This window comes from Chiroxiphia lanceolata, chromosome 4 (genome assembly GCF_009829145.1).
Source record: "Chiroxiphia lanceolata isolate bChiLan1 chromosome 4, bChiLan1.pri, whole genome shotgun sequence".
In the NCBI taxonomy this organism is placed as follows: domain Eukaryota; kingdom Metazoa; phylum Chordata; class Aves; order Passeriformes; family Pipridae; genus Chiroxiphia; species Chiroxiphia lanceolata.
In genome coordinates this window covers 16,964,960-16,982,278 of record NC_045640.1, presented here as the reverse complement: position 1 = coordinate 16,982,278, position 17,319 = coordinate 16,964,960, and the positions used below count along the sequence as shown (strand labels likewise).

General features: G+C 36.5%; 1 protein-coding gene across 9 annotated transcripts in view; it reads left to right on the top strand.

Annotated features, from left to right (window-relative positions):
- The window catches only part of LCORL (ligand dependent nuclear receptor corepressor like), an 84,252-nt gene that overhangs the window by 27,812 nt on the left and 39,121 nt on the right, over positions 1-17,319 (top strand). For all 9 annotated transcript variants that reach the window (XR_004356607.1, XM_032685415.1, XM_032685409.1 and 6 more), the window contains exons 3-5: positions 6,064-6,143; positions 6,369-6,498; positions 16,199-16,453. Coding sequence is in view for 8 of the 9 variants with exons in the window: in XM_032685415.1 (XP_032541306.1) it covers positions 6,064-6,143; positions 6,369-6,498; positions 16,199-16,453 (465 nt within the window). In the remaining variant the exon portion in view is untranslated. The remainder of the gene's footprint in view (positions 1-6,063; positions 6,144-6,368; positions 6,499-16,198; positions 16,454-17,319) is intronic.

The window sequence follows — 17,319 nt, the reverse complement described above, 5'->3', positions numbered from 1 at the left end:
TGACAAGATGAGGACTATCCAGCAAAAAATTGCTTTGAAGTGTTGAAAAAAGTGTTTTGTCAAGTTAATTTTTTGGCTTAAAAAAAAGTTCTTTCTGTATTCATACCTTCAGAATGTTCCATCTCATTTCTTTACAATTCATTATCTGATAGGGTAATTCGTAAAGCATGTAACTTATGTAGTGCTAGTACATGAGGCAGAGTGGCATGTGCTGTATATCTTTCCTTAGAAGAGTTTTGGAATGATTGCTTTAGCTTGGTTATGGTTTTGTCCTCTTCATAATGTGCAAGTTCCTTGGCCTGTATCATGTACATAACACAGTATTTTCAAGGGGAAAGGGGAGAACTTGAAATACTACTTTGCTGATGTTTTCAGAATATTTTTTTCCTGTCTCTAGCTAAGCATGCTACTAGTAAGACATAAAAACATTTAAGAAATGTATAAATTTGGATTAAAGCTTGTTTTCATGAATAGTACTCCCATCTGCTGTGACAAGCAAGCACATTTGAAAAGGGAACAGAATATTGTTATGTGTGCACTATCTTTTCTCTTTTTTTCTTGGTTGTATATATTGGGCTTTACAGTGATTAGTGATTAAAGTTTTGGGGTTTTTGCATCAAAGGTTTCACATTTTTTTAAAATAGTGTGCTGATTTTTTTTTTTTTTTCAAAATCTAACTGCTACAGCTAAAGGAGCCTGATACACTACACAGTAAAGTGTTATATTGCTCCTTCAGAGCTCATGAATGCTTGTATTTGAGCTGTCTTATGGGAAAAGTTTTAACTTATTTGTCTCACACTGTTGAAGATTTCTTACCTGTTTAAAATCTGATATTTCCATTGCTTGCAGATCTGTGATATTCGATGCCCCTGTGACTTTATCCTGCAAATTAAATTCATGTTTATCTAAAATGTAAAGTTTCAAAGCTTTTTTCTTCCAATTTCTAAGAATGTGTCAGTAATGTGCAAGAGTTTTTCAACAGTTAAAGCCTATTTCCGTGTTCAATGCATCTGTAAAATTGATTGTACTTCTAAAGCAACTGCAGAGGAGATAGATGGCATGTTAGGTTGGGATGCCCTCCTTACCTTATTATTTTTGGTTCATTTTTATAGATACAGTATCTGTAACTTCAGTAATGCTGTGTGAAATTGTTTGTACAAAACACAGCACAGTAGAGGGCAACTTTATCATCAGTATAGGATGCAATGCTATTTCTGATTTGAGGTCTAACTTTTCATATAAAATTTAATATAGAACTCTCAAGTAAAATTTGTATAAATCTTTCCACTGTCGTAAGTGCCACTTTTCACTTTACAGATAATGAAACTAAGATACAAAGTAAGTAATTTGCCTTGGTTAAAAAATACAGCTGGTAGAATCAGAACCCAAGGTTTTAGACTCTTAGCAATGTGCTTGAATTGCTGCGTCTTTTAAGGTGTTCATTTTTCCTCATCATAACCACTAAACTAATACTGTCAACGTGCAATGTTGTGGCTCATTGGCAAGAGTATGTTTCCACAAACATACCTCAAGAAATTTTGTGGCTTTCTTGTGCAGAAGTGTGTGAGAATCAGCTGAAATACATGCTGCTTAGCTACAATAGCATTTTTTTCTCTTAAATTGTTGGCTTTATCAATTGTGACTTAAAAAACCCCAATAATGTGCATAAAATGTAACATGATTGATATATTTCTTAGTTTTGTCTTGAAATAGTATTTGATCTATAGATTAAATTATTGTATTGTATTTCCTCAAAGTTACTTGAGCAAATAATAAACTTTAATGACAAATTTAAATGGTAAAAGGTACGCTTCAGTTTTACTAAGTTTTTATGCTTTTCAAAGAAAATAATCTTTTTTCATATCTTGAAGTTCTTGTATATGTAGGGTTTATTTTGGTCTTGCTTAAATGGTTCTTGTTGTCACCATTGTTCAGCACCAGGTTTGTCTCCTGACTGCTTTGATAGTGCAGCTTCTGGTTGCAGAGGTGTCAAGTTCTATATCTTGGCATCTGACCTTGGTCATGCTCTGAACTGAGGTTTCTTATGTTATTGAATCTTTAGGGCTTTCTAATCCTTTGCTTATACCCATTTTCAGCTAAGTAGATTCACATGTAAATTGTTATTCTTTACATTCTACTTATGGATATTTAGCTAAACTGTTAGAAAGCTTTTCCTCTAATCAGCTGGTATGTGTGTACTTTCTTTTTTTGGGGATTAGGTGCTGGGTTTCTATTCTCTTAACCACAGAGTAGAAGCAGTGTCTAGTGGGAGAAAAGCAGCTCTCATTGTTCTTTCTCTTTATACAGGATGAAAGGTTTGAGAGTGTGTTTTACTTTTCTGTATGTTGTTCTAGAGTATTTATAGTAGTGAACAATTATGTTAGAAACACAAATCTAATATAATTTGAGTATTTATGAAATTAAAAATATGAAGGAACATGATAAACACCTCAGATGTTTTAATGTATTTACTAGGAAGCAGTAGTGCTATATAAAAAGAAAGAGGGTATTTTGTTCAGAATTGTCACAAATAGCTGGAAAAATTATTGGGATATGATTATAATCAGAAAATACTGGAAAGTAAGGATTGAATTTTTTAAGCTATCTTATATTCAGATTCACTAGACAACTATTTCATATTTTAAGAGGTAAACATGGAATCTGTTCAGCATTACAGATGTCTGAATTAATTTGCTTAATTTGGCATGACTCCTTGGGAAAAATGGTTTGGGGAAACAAAGGTTTGAGTGCCCTAAGAAGCGTAAAAAGTTAGTTTTTTTTTTTGTCGAAATTCACTGTTTTATTCTTAAGAAACGGAAACAGCTTTGTAGTAAGTGGCTTTGGTTTCAGGTAATAATCTGTGCTGTGTTTAGTATTAAAATGCTCTTTGCACAGTGTTAACAACTTTTTCTTGTGGGCTGAAAGCACTGTAGGTTTTCTGCAGATCTCGCATCATTTGACCCCAGGCAAGATAAAATGGGGCAGGGTGATCGTCACCCTAAATTGAACGCAGCCAAGGAAAGTTTGTTCTGCTTCAGGTTCTGTCTGTGCCTCTGATCTTTTGAAGATGCCTATCTGTAGTTAAAAACTTAATACTGATCTCAGTATGTTTCCTGTGATGGTGACCCGAGACTGTTAGATGTCTGGCATTTGATATATCTTGTATATATCTGCTGTCTGATGTCAGTTTTGCTTAGCTCACTGGCATACTTGATTTATACTACTACATGATTTATACTATCCTACATGATTTATACTACTTTGAATAAGTTTAATGTTATGTAGAGCTGATGTTTCTCAAGGTTTGCTTTTTTGGCAGTACACAAGGATCACTCTTTAGTTTGACTTTTAACAGTGGAAATTCAGGATTCCAAGGCAGAAGAATTTCTCTGAAAATATGAAACCTGTCTTAGAGTTATGTGTAGAATCCCAAGGTTCGTAAATAGATTTTTTCGTGGTTGCAAGGAAAACCCTGAACTTTGTATGAAGGAATAGTGCCAGTTTTTTCATCTGTGTATATCTTAAAGGAATAACTAACAGGCTGCAACAGCTAGATTAATTCAGCAAAAATAACTCAGTATCTCTTGTTACTGTCCAGTCAAGAAAAATCCCATGTCTGTTTCTTGATCATCAGCTGTCCAGCCTGTAGAAACTGCTGACTTGCATCCCTGGAAGCATATAACATGTTAAAACAAAGTTCTGTTCTTAATTAGTATTTTAGAGTTGAGTAAAATAGATTTTAATAATAGTATGGAGTTACTTGGGTTGTGTTCATACTCAGCTGAAGAACCTACTTTTTTCAGACTCATTTTATTTCTGATAGTGCCTCTGTAATAATATCTTTAAGAAAAAGTAAAAGCTCAGGAGTTGTGGGGGGAAGATGGGAGATGATGAGCAGTGGGAAACCACCCTACCAACAGCAAGGTCAGAGAAGGAAGAGGAGAGAGAATGTACTCCAGACACTGGAGCAGAGATTCCCTTGTGGCCCATGGAGAGGACCATGGTGAAGCAGGTAGAGCCTGCAGTCCATGGAGGACCACGTTGGAACAGATATCTACGCTGCAGCCCATGGAGGACCCCACATTGGAGCAGGTGGAGATGCCATGAAGGAAGCTACAGCCTATGGAGAGCCCACAGAGCAGGCTTCTGTTGGGAATTGCAGCCCATAGAGAGAAGCCCATGCAGGAGCAGGTTTTCTGGTAGGAACTGTGGGCCTGCAGAGTGATCTCTTCCTGAAGGGCTATGCCCTATGGAAAAGACATGCTAGAGCAGTTCATGAAGAGCTGCAGTTGTGGGAAGAACACTGGAGCAGTTTGTGAAGGCCTGTAGCCTGTGGGAAGGACCCCAGGCTGGAGCCAGGGAATAATGAGGAAAAGCAATAAGCAGAGAGGAACTGTTATGAGCTGAGGACAGCCTGTTTCCCATCCTCCTTGCATTGTTTGGGATGGGGGAGGAGGGAGAAGACTCAGAAATGAAGGAGTGAAGCTGAAGCCTGGGAAGAAGGGGTGGTTAGGTGGTTTAGTGTTTTCCCTTTCCCATTATGCAAATCTATTTTTATGGGCAATAAATGAAATGGATTTTCCCCAAGTTGAGTCTGACTTGCCTGTGACAGTAATTGGTAAGTGTAATCTCCCTGTCTTTATCTTGACCCACAAGTTTTTCTTATTTTCTTCCTCTTATTTTCTCCCCACCATCTTATTTCCCCACCGCTGCCCTGTTGAGGAGGGGGAGTGACAGCATCACTGGGTTGGGGGTTGGCAGCCAGCCAAGGTCAGCCTACCATCATGTGCTATTGAAAGCAGATAATCTCAAGAACCTGCCTAACAAAACTGTGATTGTAATTTAGTGGTACAGAGAAAAGGAGGAAACATACTTGGTAATTAATAATGGAGGATGAAAAAGTTGTTTAGGTTGTAAGTGCATGAACTGGAAATGAGCAGGATGGAGAGGACCTTGGTGTATTAGTTAATCATATTTGTATTCACCTACCAAGACTGTAGCAGTGATAAAGACATAACTAGGATACTGTGGGAAAAGTACTGCCTACAGTTTAAGGAAGTCTGATCTAAATGTAAAAGACATCATCTTGAGATCTTGGTCACCCTGTTCAGGAAACAGGTGTTCAAGTGAGACTGGTGCAGAAAATGTGGAGTTGAATCTCATGAGAGAAAACCAGGTGAACTAGATTAGCTGCAAAATTAAATGCAAAGGGCATAATGGTATTCTCTGTAAATACATCAAGATGCTAAATGCCTAAAGTTATTGTTCATGGGTATAAGAATAATGGTGCCACAAAACCAAGCTGCCATGTGTGTTAATTTTAAACAAGAAATTAGAAACTTAATTTTAACTATTAGCACCGTTCATTTGGGAAAAGCTTTGAAGCAATTCCTGATTGGGAAGAGAAGAGTATAGGTGGAAAACTTCTTAATTTTGAAATGAAGCTCAATAGCTTGTTTAAAGAAAGTAGCTGGTGTGTTTTGATTCAGTAGAAGACTGGACCTGATATAGGCGATGTAGATTTAAGTCCTATATTCCCTCTAGACCAAAGTACATTTTCTGACAAAACATATAAAGATATTTTTTCTAGATAAATCAAGTGCTAGAAGTGAGTATATGGCTTTGGTTTACCTATGGTGATGGTATCAAATCAATTAAAATACTGTAAGTAAAATTTATGTAACTTGAATGGTGAGGAGTTCATATCCTAATTCCTAGCTTAGTTTACTTCAAGTTTGCACGCTTTGTTAAAAAGAATAATGTCTGCAATTCATCACTTTATTTACAGTATTCAGATGCCTTCAGTAATTATGACAGTTGAATTGCATGAGTTTGCCTTGCCTTTTAAGAAGGGTGCTCTCTGCTATTTGTAAGTTGAGGTGTACAAATCAGACAAGACTTTGGAAATATCTGAAGAATAGAATACTGCTGAATGCAGTGTACTAATAAACACATACCAGATTATTGACAGAATTTACTTAAGTGAATTGTAGGATGTGTATTTTGTTTTCAAAATCCATTTTTACTTGTTTAAAACATCTAGCTTTCTTTTCTTCCTTTAAGACTGTGAGCCAGAAGAGCTAACTGACTGGTCTATGGATGAGAAATGTTCCTTTTGTAATTTACACAAAGAAACAGCCAGTGTAAGTATGAACATGATATTAAACATTATTCCCTAACACCCATTTTTTGGTATGAAAGTAAGAATCAGAGAATTTAATTTTGCAGATAAGTTAATTCTGCATTTTGACTCAAGATAGAACCAGTAAAATCAAACTATTTAATTCAATAGCTCAGTAATTCATTGTATGTTGCACTACCAGCAGACTAACTTCTGAGAGATGTCATGATCTTCATATCTTTTCTAGGATCGTGCATCAGTTATCGGTTCTTCACAGTCAACGCCTACAGAGGAACTGTCATCTCAGGGCCAGTCCAACACTGATAAGATTGAATGCCAAGCAGAAAACTATCTAAATGCACTCTTTCGAAAGAAAGGTAATAAAAACATGTCTTTTATATTAAGAAATATGGTGAAAATCTAGAAGAATCAAAGTATTCAGGGTTGATTTAGATTCTTAAGTATTTTTTTATTTATCTATTGAAATAAATGTTTCTGCTGTTTCTTTTCCTTATTCCTTTGGTTTTCCCTAATCTTTTTCTTTGCTTACTAGAATCACCAGATGAAGTACTACTCTTCCTACTTGCCATTCCTCTTAGTCCTGTTGCATTATGTGTTATTCTCTTGAATCCCTGTTCATCAAATTGTATTGGTTTGGGGTTTTTTACCATGAGCTCATGTCCTCATGCCAACTTCAGGTGCCATTCTCTGGAATTTTAAGTATTTAAACATTTTCTATTCCTAAATTCTCACTTCTGTTTTTCAAAAGGAAAACAGTTTTAGGTGAGAAAATGTGTTTTGCAGATTGCAAAATGGAATTTGGGATCTTCTTGTACAAAAGCTGCTCCTTCAAATACATCCAAGTTGGAGGTTGAAACTTCTTCTCAAAATACAGTTTTTAGTAGCTCATCAATTCTTTGACTGTTCTTTGGAACTCAAAAAGTTATAGCAGTACATGAGTGACTGACAAGTCAGCTTGGTTCATGAAAGTTGCTTGGTTATTCACCGTCAACAGCAGCAGAAATACTCATTTTGTTCCTTAGCTTCCTGTGAATGAAGAAAAGTGAATGAAGCTTTACTCAGTAACTACAATCTTCACAGGTTTTTCTTGGGGTTAGTGGGTGTACTTGGATGTCAGAATAGCTGAGTATGGCTAGGGTGACAGCCCTCTCTTACTTTTAACAAAGAATTAGACACACTCTCTTCTGTCACATAAGTGGGAGAAAAAAACAAAGTTGGTTTTCTCCCTTTTACTATGCTGTAGCAGGAGAAATTATTATACCCTTGAACCTGGGGTGTATGTACTGTGTGTCTATTCAGTCTACATTTTGCTTTTTTGCATTTTAAAGAACTTTATGTGGAGTGCAAGAGCATTTTGAGTCTATCTTTGTTCCTTGCCTTTCTTTAAAACAAGCTATTTTCCGTTTGAAATAAAATGTCCAGTGAAGATGGCACCTCATTACTTCTGAAATTCTTATTATATTTTCATCACAGGCCCAGTTGCATGGCATCTCCCTAGGCAGGTATTTTAATTCCTTCATATTTCTGCTTTCTCAGATCTCTTCTTGGTCTTGATGTGTACAGTGTTTTCGAACATTTGCCTGCTTTATGCTTCTGCTGGAGATGCTGCCTTTTGATGATACTCCTTGAGAGGAACTTTTATCATTAGAGAAGTGAAACTTGGCATGACCTCACCTTAGTGAAGTTTTTCACAAAGAACATTTGGCTTTTAGCATCTTCCTTAGGTGTTTTATCTGCCAGGTCAATCATGCTACATGAAAATTGTCTATTAAAAAACAAAGCCAGTCTCTTCCAGTTGTTTTTGTGATTCTCTGAAGGACTTCTGTATTCTTGGTTAGGAATTTTCCAAGAATATTGCTTCAGTTCAGGTCTTAGCAAAGTCTTTTAAGTTGTTTAAATTACAGGAAGTGAAAAGCAAAAAATATTGTAAAGGACATGTGAAACCAATTTATGAGGTATTCAAGTAACTGTTTTGGATTTTAGGAAGGAAGATGAAGATTTTTACTAGAGAAAATCTCACGTCTGCTTTCTGAATTTATGCAGGTTTTTGAGTTCAGCTATCAACTCAGGAAAAAAGGAATCAAAAAATTTCCAGTAATTGCTTAGCTAAGGAACAGATCTTATACCTGGTACTAAACCAGATGTGCTTTCATTGTCAAAAAAATTCATAATTCTTGGTTGACTGTCTTTAAAATGGAGTGACACTTGTTTGGATTGCAAACTCCTCAAGATGATCTACCCTCTTACTATTATAACTACCACAGTTTCGTTTAGGGCTCTGTGAACAACTTCTAAGACTAGTGAGCAAATTTAAGAGTTGGATTTGTTGGTCTCATTAACCTTTTATTTTAGAACAAATTAGTATATGACTGGATTTTTTCATTTGCAGACTAGTTTTGGGGCATTTGGTTGTGGTCTTGGTTTAGGGTGGGTTTTTTTTCTTATCAGGAAACTAGTTCAGAAGATCTCAGAACATGCAGCCACATTATATGATTGTCTGCAGCATACAGGCTTCAGACATTCCTAGATGACAACTTGTCTGTAGAATCTGGGACAAGAGATGATAGAATTACTGCCAAGATGTGTAAACTCTGGAGATGCTGTAAGTGACAGTGTCTTCCTATTAGCAACCTAACTTCACTGTGTGTTAGTGAAAGGCCAGTTTGGTAGTTAATTGTCTGTAGAAAAGTCCTATGCTCAGCAGACACCTCAGCAAAGCCAAAATGATTCTTGTCGTCAAACACTGATGTTCCCATTAAAAAATGTATCTGAAACCCAGATGCTTTTTTCCCAAGTGTAACATCTCTCTTTACCCTTTTGGTCATGTAAGCAGAGTAGACTGTGGTACTTTTCCACTTACATGATGTTAAAATACAACCATTTTCTTTCGTTAAAGAATACATATTAGCCTTTTTTTTATCATTAATATTATAGAATGTGACGTGGTCATTGTTATATAGCAGAACCTTGGTTGTTTAAGTACTTAATCGGACATTTTGTTCGTGGACTATTAATTTTCTGAGTTTCTAGTATTCCACATTGTGTGTTCTTAGAAGCTCATTTTTCCATGCAGTATTAATGTGAACTCTTTAAACAAAAACAAATTAAAAAGAAAGGGTTATTTGCATGCATTCATGGTAGTGAATCACGTTCTACCTTCAGGACATGATCCACCAAGAGAAGACTGAAATATGAGAAGCTCTTATAGAAGTTAAGGAATTATGGAACGAAATTACAGGGAGAATGTTTGGGATTACTTGAATCTTTCCAAATTCTCTGGGCTGCTCTGTCAAGTATCTTCATTGCCACATTTCCCATAATAATTTCCCTGTAAGCTTTATAAAAGTTCTTTATTAATAGTTTCTAGCTATCTATTTCATGTTGCAAAATATTTCCATTCATAAATATGACTTTCATACATCATACCATATCCCTGAATTTTTGAGTTCTCCTGTTCTTTGCATAGTTCTGTCTTAGTTGCACAGATGTCATAAACTGGTTATGCTTCTTGGACAATGTATATATAATTTGACAAACCTATGAGAATGTAATTTTGCACACATAATCTCAGACTTAGAAAAAGAAGTGTTACTTTCTGAGTTGGAGTTTTGAGATGTACACACTGCTTCAACCAATGCCTGCAGTTCCTTTTTATTAATAATTTTAAGAAATCTAATTTGTCCTTTCAAAATCTGCAAGGTGTTCTGTAATCTCTGAGAGCTCTGACATAACTTGTGCAGTAAGCTTATATGACAGCCTTGCTATTCCTCTTAAAGTTCATCAGGAAAGACTGCATGGCAGGGTTTCAGCTGCTTTCATAAGGAAGTAAAGCACAGTTTTTGTGTTGACCACCTGCCTGCCAGTGTTACTGTCTTCACTGACTCTGAATTTCTCGGTCATTTTCAACTATATTTAAGAATATTCTTAAGAGATATGACTGTATATAGAGTAATGAGAATTGCAACCTGAGTAGAGGAAGGAAAAACGTGGAATGCTTACAAGAGCAGAAAACTAGAGTGGACTTGGCCTTTATTCCTTCTGTTTGTTGATCAGTCAAGTTAACTAATTGTGATACATGGCTCAGAATAAATTCTTGTATTCTGGTTTTAACTTGTCAGTGATCTGACAGTGACATGAACAATTTTATGAGTACAGCTAAGAATATTGCTGGGACAGTTTAGTGGCTGTTGAGGCGGGGTTGTTCTAGAAAACATGACCTTTTTCTGAAAAGAGGAAAGGTGGAGTGAATGCAGGGAACACGCTGATAAACAACCAGGTGTTCTTAGTCCTGCTACTCACACAACAGCCTTGTAAGGTGCAAAGAGGATTGTAATTCCCTGCTGCTTTTCACTGCTTTTTGATGTTGTATCAGTAGAGAAATTAATTCATTAGTTTGACTTTTTAATGAAAAATTACGCATTTTCAAGAAATAGAATACTATTGTGGAACACTGTTTTGGGAGCTTTTAACTCCTTGTTCGTTGTCCTGCCAAATACATGTGTAACTCTGAACTGTCAGTCACATCAGTCATTATATTGTACATTGTAGTCTAATAATCACACATAATGTACAGAGTAGTTAAGAGTATGAATTCAAATAGTTACAAGCTGTTGCAGCACGTAAACTGAGTAAGTATTAATCCTAAACATGAGCTTTGAATTAAAATAAATCATTGCAATTAGTCATAATTACATGATGTTTATTACTCTTCTCTTGCATTCTGACTGTAATCTTGAAAATCACAAGCAGAAAATATTGTAGTGTACAAATGTGTCATTTAGCCATCTTTTATCCTAATAACATCAGGTTACAGTGATCTAAGAGAAAATGGAGGAACATCAGAGCGATCTTTAGAGTAAAAGGTCTATGGACTAAATACAGATACCTTGTGTTTTAAATCAACTGTGAAAAATAGGAGTTTAAACAGATGTAGGCATGTAGATTTAAAACTTTTTAAGGAGCTATAATCGTGACTCCTAATGAAACATCTTAGAATAAAGACTCTTTAGGACATACAAAGTATATCTGGTGCCATCTGCTGATAATAATTAAGAAATATTTAGTAGTGATATGAAGGCCAGAGATCTAATGCCTCTCTTGCCCCAGAATATGTTTCATTCCATTTAAAAATTTTATATGACTTATTACAAATTTCTCATGTGTAGCAGAACTTTGCCACTGTGAATCACAGAATGGGTATGGTTAAAAAGGACTACAGTGGGGTCATCTGGTCCAACTTCCCTGCTCAAACAGGGCCATCCTAGAGCACATTACCCAGGTTGCATCCAGATGGTTCTTGAATATCTCCAGTGAGGGAGACTCCACAACCTCTCTGGGCAATCTGTTCCAGTGCACAGTCACCTGCACAGTAAGGAAGTTCTTCCTCATATTCAGGTGGAACTTCCTGTGTATCACTTTCTGCCCATTGCCTCTTGTCCTTCTGCTTGGCATCACTGAGAAGAGCCTGGCTCCATCCTCTTAACACCCTCCCAACAGACACGTATAGATAGTGATGAGGTCCCCTCTGAGGCTGAACAGGCCCAGCACCATGTCCATGTAAGAGAAATGCTCCAGGTCTGTTTTCATTGCAGACTTACAGCCATTGAAGGCAAGTAATTAGATGTTATGTAACCTACTTCAAGTGTGTATCTTTTGATAACTTGAGTGTTACATTGATAAAATATATAAAAGTTGCCTTTACCTTAGTCTTTTTTTTTCAGGAATGTACAGTGTATAAAAAGAATATAGTTATGAAACTGTATAACTTTCTTCTTTCCTTTGAGATCTTACAGCACTCGTTTGTGTTCTATAACATTTGGAGAGCTGCAGGAAATTATTTCTGACTTCAAACTGCTCTAAATTGCTTCTTCCTTATAATACAAGTTAAACATCCACAGCTTCATTCTCCATCAAGAAGCAAACCAGCATTAATAGTAATGGATCAAGAGCAGATTTCCAGCAACTCTGAATATATATGCAGACTGAGGAATGAGAGGCTGGAAGGCAGTGCCATGGATAGAGACCTGGGAGTCCTGGTCAACAGCAAGTTGAATATGAGTCAGCAGTGCCCTGGCAGCCAGGAGGGCCAACCGTGGCCTGGGGGGCGTCAGGCAAAGCATCACCAGCCGGTCAAGGGAAGGGATTGTCCCACTCTGCTCTGCACTGGTGTGGCCTCACCTTGAATATTGTGTGCAGTTTTGGGTGCCACAATATAAAATAGACATTAAGTCTCTAGAGAGCTTCCAAAGGAGGGCAACAAAAATGGTGAAGGGCCTTGAGGGGAAGCCATATGAGGAGCACCTGAGTTCTCTTGGTCCGTTCGGCCTGGAGAAGAGGAGACTGAGGGGAGACCTTATTGCAGTTACAACTTCCTCATGAGGGGAAGAGGAGGGGCAGACACTGATCTTTTCTCTGTGGTGACCAGTAACAGGACCCGAGGGAGCGGCCTGAAGTTGTGTCAGGGGAGGTTTAGTTGGATATTAGAAAAAGATTCTTCGCCCAGAGGGTGGTTGGGCACTGGAACAGTGAAGTGGTCACAGCACCAAGAGTTCAAAAAGCATTTGGACAAACTCTCGGGCTCATGTGATTCTTGGGGTGTCCTGTGCAGCGCTACGAGTTGGACTCGATGATCCTGATGGGTCCCTTCCAACATAGAGTATTAATGATTCTAAGAGAGGGCGAAAGCCTTTACAGTGGTGCATAGCAGGATAGTGACAGATTACAGACAAGTTGAAATTAGAAGTTCTTTTTCGTGTAAGGAAAAATGAGGCCAGGCAAGCAGTGGAACATGCTACCCAGAGAGGTTGTGCAGTTTCCATCCATGGAAGTACTCCTGACCTAACTATGTAAAATACAGAGAAACCTGATTTGACCTCATAGTTGACACTGCTTTGAACAAGCAGTTTTACTAGAGATCTCCCAAGGTACTTCCAACATGATTTACCATTTAATGATTTACAATATAGAACAGTCAATGTGATAGCAACACCATTTGCATTTATGGCAGTTAATCTTAGAATACCTGAGTCTCACCCTGTAGATTGAATTTGCATTAGCAACAAGAGCACTTCAGATGCATCCCTGGAGCACATCTTTCGGATCATATGCTCAGAGGTATACACACACCCCAACTTCTGTATTACCTTTTTAGAGTAAATTAACTTAGAATCTGTAAACTACCAATAGCTGTAGCAGTTGAATATATGAGGAATTCTGCTGCATTTATTTTTCCATAGGGAATATTGGGAAGTTAAAAAAAAATAAAAACTAACGCTAAAGAACTTGTTATAAGAACAAAAAAAAAATGCTTTCTTATTCCAACTAGGTCAAAAGATGACTTTGCTCCTAATGGAAAAGCTGACTTCTCCTTCAAGTGTCTAAAAGCAATATATGCTTGGCTATTACCGGTGTGAATAGTCTAAATTGGAATAGGAAGGCAGTAGAAACTTGACAGTTCTGAATGAGTTTTGTTGTGCAGTTTAATAATAACTGATGCAGGGGATGGTGATTAATAAGGAGAAGTTTGTTCCAGGCTTTTGTGTTCTCCAGCTAATGGCAGGTGTCCCTTGCACTCTATGGTCTTTTGCTTGTTACATCCTGATATGATCTGTGCCTTTAAAATAACTCTTCTCTCCCATTTGCAGGGATGGTCCCCTGTTATCCAGAAGTCATCAAAGTAGTTTTTCTTGGGTGCATGCAAAAAACTAATTTCTGATATGAGCAGGGTCATCCCAGACCAGATATCTGATAGACTATTCAGTATAATAGTGTGATTGTATTATTCTATGTAATATGATAATGTTTTGTATATTTAATTTTGTATGAGTTTCTTGATTACAGACTGTCGGATTTTTGTTTTTGTTTGTTTTGGTGGGGTTTTTTTAAGCTAAGTTATTGATCAGCAGTTTTCATTGTCTAGAACTACCATTCCCATCATGCAAACACTTTTGTTCCTAGAAAATTCAGTTATTCAGTTCTATCTCTTAACTTTCCTTATTCTTTTGTTTTATTTTATATATATATTAGCACTTTTACACCTATTACCTTACTGCTTAATATCTATTGAATTTTTTTCTTTATTTGTGTCTCTAGGATGATAAAATTCCAGTTGAACGTTTTCTGGATTCATTATTTAGGATCAGGAAATAACAATATAAAGAAAGAATACTGATGCCTGGATGTTACATGGCAGGGAGAAATCTTTCTCTTTTCTCCATCATTTCGAATTTTACCTCATACCTCTCTCCTAGAAACACCTGTCAATTTTAGATATTGTGGTAGAGATCTGTTTGAAAGATTGTCAGAAGATAGAGCTTTAACCACAAGCAGACTTGTTTTGTTATGCCTTGGGTAAGTTCTGTTGAACCCAAGATGTCTAGCATGTACTCAGTCTTTGGAAATCTTGGACCTTCACTTGTACTTCATAAAGCACTTCTGAGAGACCAACCAAAAGGTCTTGAGAGAAAGCATCTGAACAGTCAGCTGCCCTCTCATATGCTTCACACAGCAGATCTCATAGGTGTGTGTTTGTAATTCCTTGCAATGCTCTGTTGGTGAAAATGATCCCCAAACTATCTATTAGGAAACTTTGCATGCAAACATATCCCCAGTCCAGGCCTTTCAGTTTCTCCATTTCCATGAAAACAAAACTCAACTTATCATCTGTCTTATCTGTTTCAGACTAACTTTAGTATCCCAGTAACTACAGAATCATGTCCTTTGGTATTCCTTTCAGGCAATCAAGATGGACCTAAGAGCTAATTCTCCTGTATCACATTCACACTTTTAAATCTTTAAATCCCTGTCCCTTCTGGATTGAAAACTGCTTCACTCATTACCTGTGAACTCAAGGATGGTTAAAACATTGAAAAGGATATTTGGGGGGGGGGGTGTATGTGTGTAGAGTTGAGGAAAGAAGGAAAAGTGGGATAGTGAAGTGAGTACTACTACTGCCACTTCAAGGAAGATACAGATCTCTGAGCATGGGCAGTTTTGCTTGTCTTGGGAAATGAAGTATTGCAGTCATCAGTGTAGTAACACAGCTTATTTATGTTGTTACACCTCTTTGTTTTGTTCTATCTGGTGCTTCTGTTAGGATTCTTTTAGCTGATTCACAAATGTAGTTTCATCTATGTTTGTTAATAAGAGGTTTAACTTTTTTCTAGCTGACATAACATTAAAATAAAAGCAGAGGTATCTCATGTTTGATCCTTTAATTGTTTTATTGTTGTTGTTTCTAAAATGAAATACTACTTTCCATGGGACTGTTACATACACAAGCAAAAAATAGAGTACACCCAGTGTAGAAGAGGAAATAAACCTTATCTTACAAGTGTTTTCATTGATAGCGCTTAGGAAATATCCTGAAAATCCTGTAATATTTTACAATAAAAATTTACAGCTTTATTTTTGTATTCAATTGCTTGTATTACCTTAAATTGTATGGGACATTTTAAGGAGCATCATATCAGTTTTGACATTTCAATCCTGAATCTACAGTGGGTATTTTAATTTAATCTGAAGGTGAGATAAATCTTTTTTTTTTTTTTTCTTTTTGAGGTCAATTCCTCAAAAGTCCAAGTGTTCTATGTTACGTTACTCTTTAGAACTACACTTTACTACACATTATTTTGTTATGGTTGTTCTTTGAAAGTAACTTCTTTCTGTATTAATTCACAGCTCATTTAACTTTTGCTGGTTTTATTCAAAATTCTTTATTTTCAAAACAGGAAACAGTCTGCAAATGAAAATTCAACTTATTGCAAACAGTAAATGCACATTCTGACTCCCATAAATAATGCAACCCGCACAGTCTTACTTGCATGCTGTGATAAAGGAATATGGTAAAAATTACTGATCTGTGCTAAATATGTTCTTCCAAGTGACCTCCAGTTAGGAATGCTCATAAGAAAAATTTATTGGGCATCTGAATTTTTACATTCGTGACACATGTACTTGTTATGTACATTTGTGTGCTTATGGGAAGTGTTTATTACAAGAAAAGTAATTAAGCTTGACTCTTAATATATCTGTTGCCTGTGTTTTTTTTATTCCTAGATCTTCCTCAGAACTGTGATCCTAACATTCCCCTAGTTGCTCAGGAATTAATGAAAAAAATGATCCGTCAGTTTGCGATTGAGTACATTTCAAAAAGTAGCAAAATTCAAGAGAACAGAAATGGTTCATCGTTTGAACCAAGTCTGATGTGTAAAAGTGTCCAAATGAACCAAACGGAAAACTCCCTTCAGGAAGAACAGGATAGCCCTCTAGACCTCACTGTGAATCGAACTCAAGAACAGAATACTCAGCAAGGTAAATTTCTATATCTGCTAATCTGTGTTTTGCTGTCATTTGTTACTTTGTGGCATCTTATTCCCTTAAAAAATAAACGTCAATGTCTAATACGTGTTTTACCTTTCCAAAGTAGTAATAGGTATACAGGAGAAAAAAAATTGTCCTATGTGTTTAAAAAAAGGTTGAAGGAAAATTGGTATGGCATCAACTTAACGCTGAAAGAAAGTTCATACATTTTTCCCTTAAACACCAGGAAAAGTGTTATAAGAGAACTGTGTTAAAAACAAAACAAAACAAACAAACCACACTACAAAAAAACTCTACATTCTTTCTAGAAACATTTTTCATACTGTGTGTTAGCAGATAAATATTCTCCTTTCTGAGTGCCTGGGTTAAATAAGTGGTATTGGAATTTCACAGCTTTGGAATACTAAATCCAAGTCAGCTCACCTGTGGCTGTCACAGGTAACAGTGATTTTGTTAGAAGCCTGAGAAAAGCAAGAAGGATACTAGAATTTCAGAGAGCAGATGTCACTCAGTCTGTATCAGCCCTTGGATGCTTTGATTCTTAAATACAGGCTGGTTAGAATGATGGAAAGAGAAGATTAATTTGGAAGGAAATTTCCATACTTCATACTTTAATCATTATAGATCAGTGCAGCTTTCTTAATTGAGAGTAAAGCTAGAGAAATAAAGTCTGTCTCACTATCCTTTTCATAAGGGAAATGATTTCTTTGCCTCAAGGAATATTGCTATCCAAAACTGATAACAGTATAATCACAAGAGTGTTTTGGACTTTGAACTAGATTTGGATTAGCAGCAGTTTTCAGGAATGGTTGTGACTGTCATGTGCAACTGAAAGCAGTGGCGAAAGCAGCTTTTGT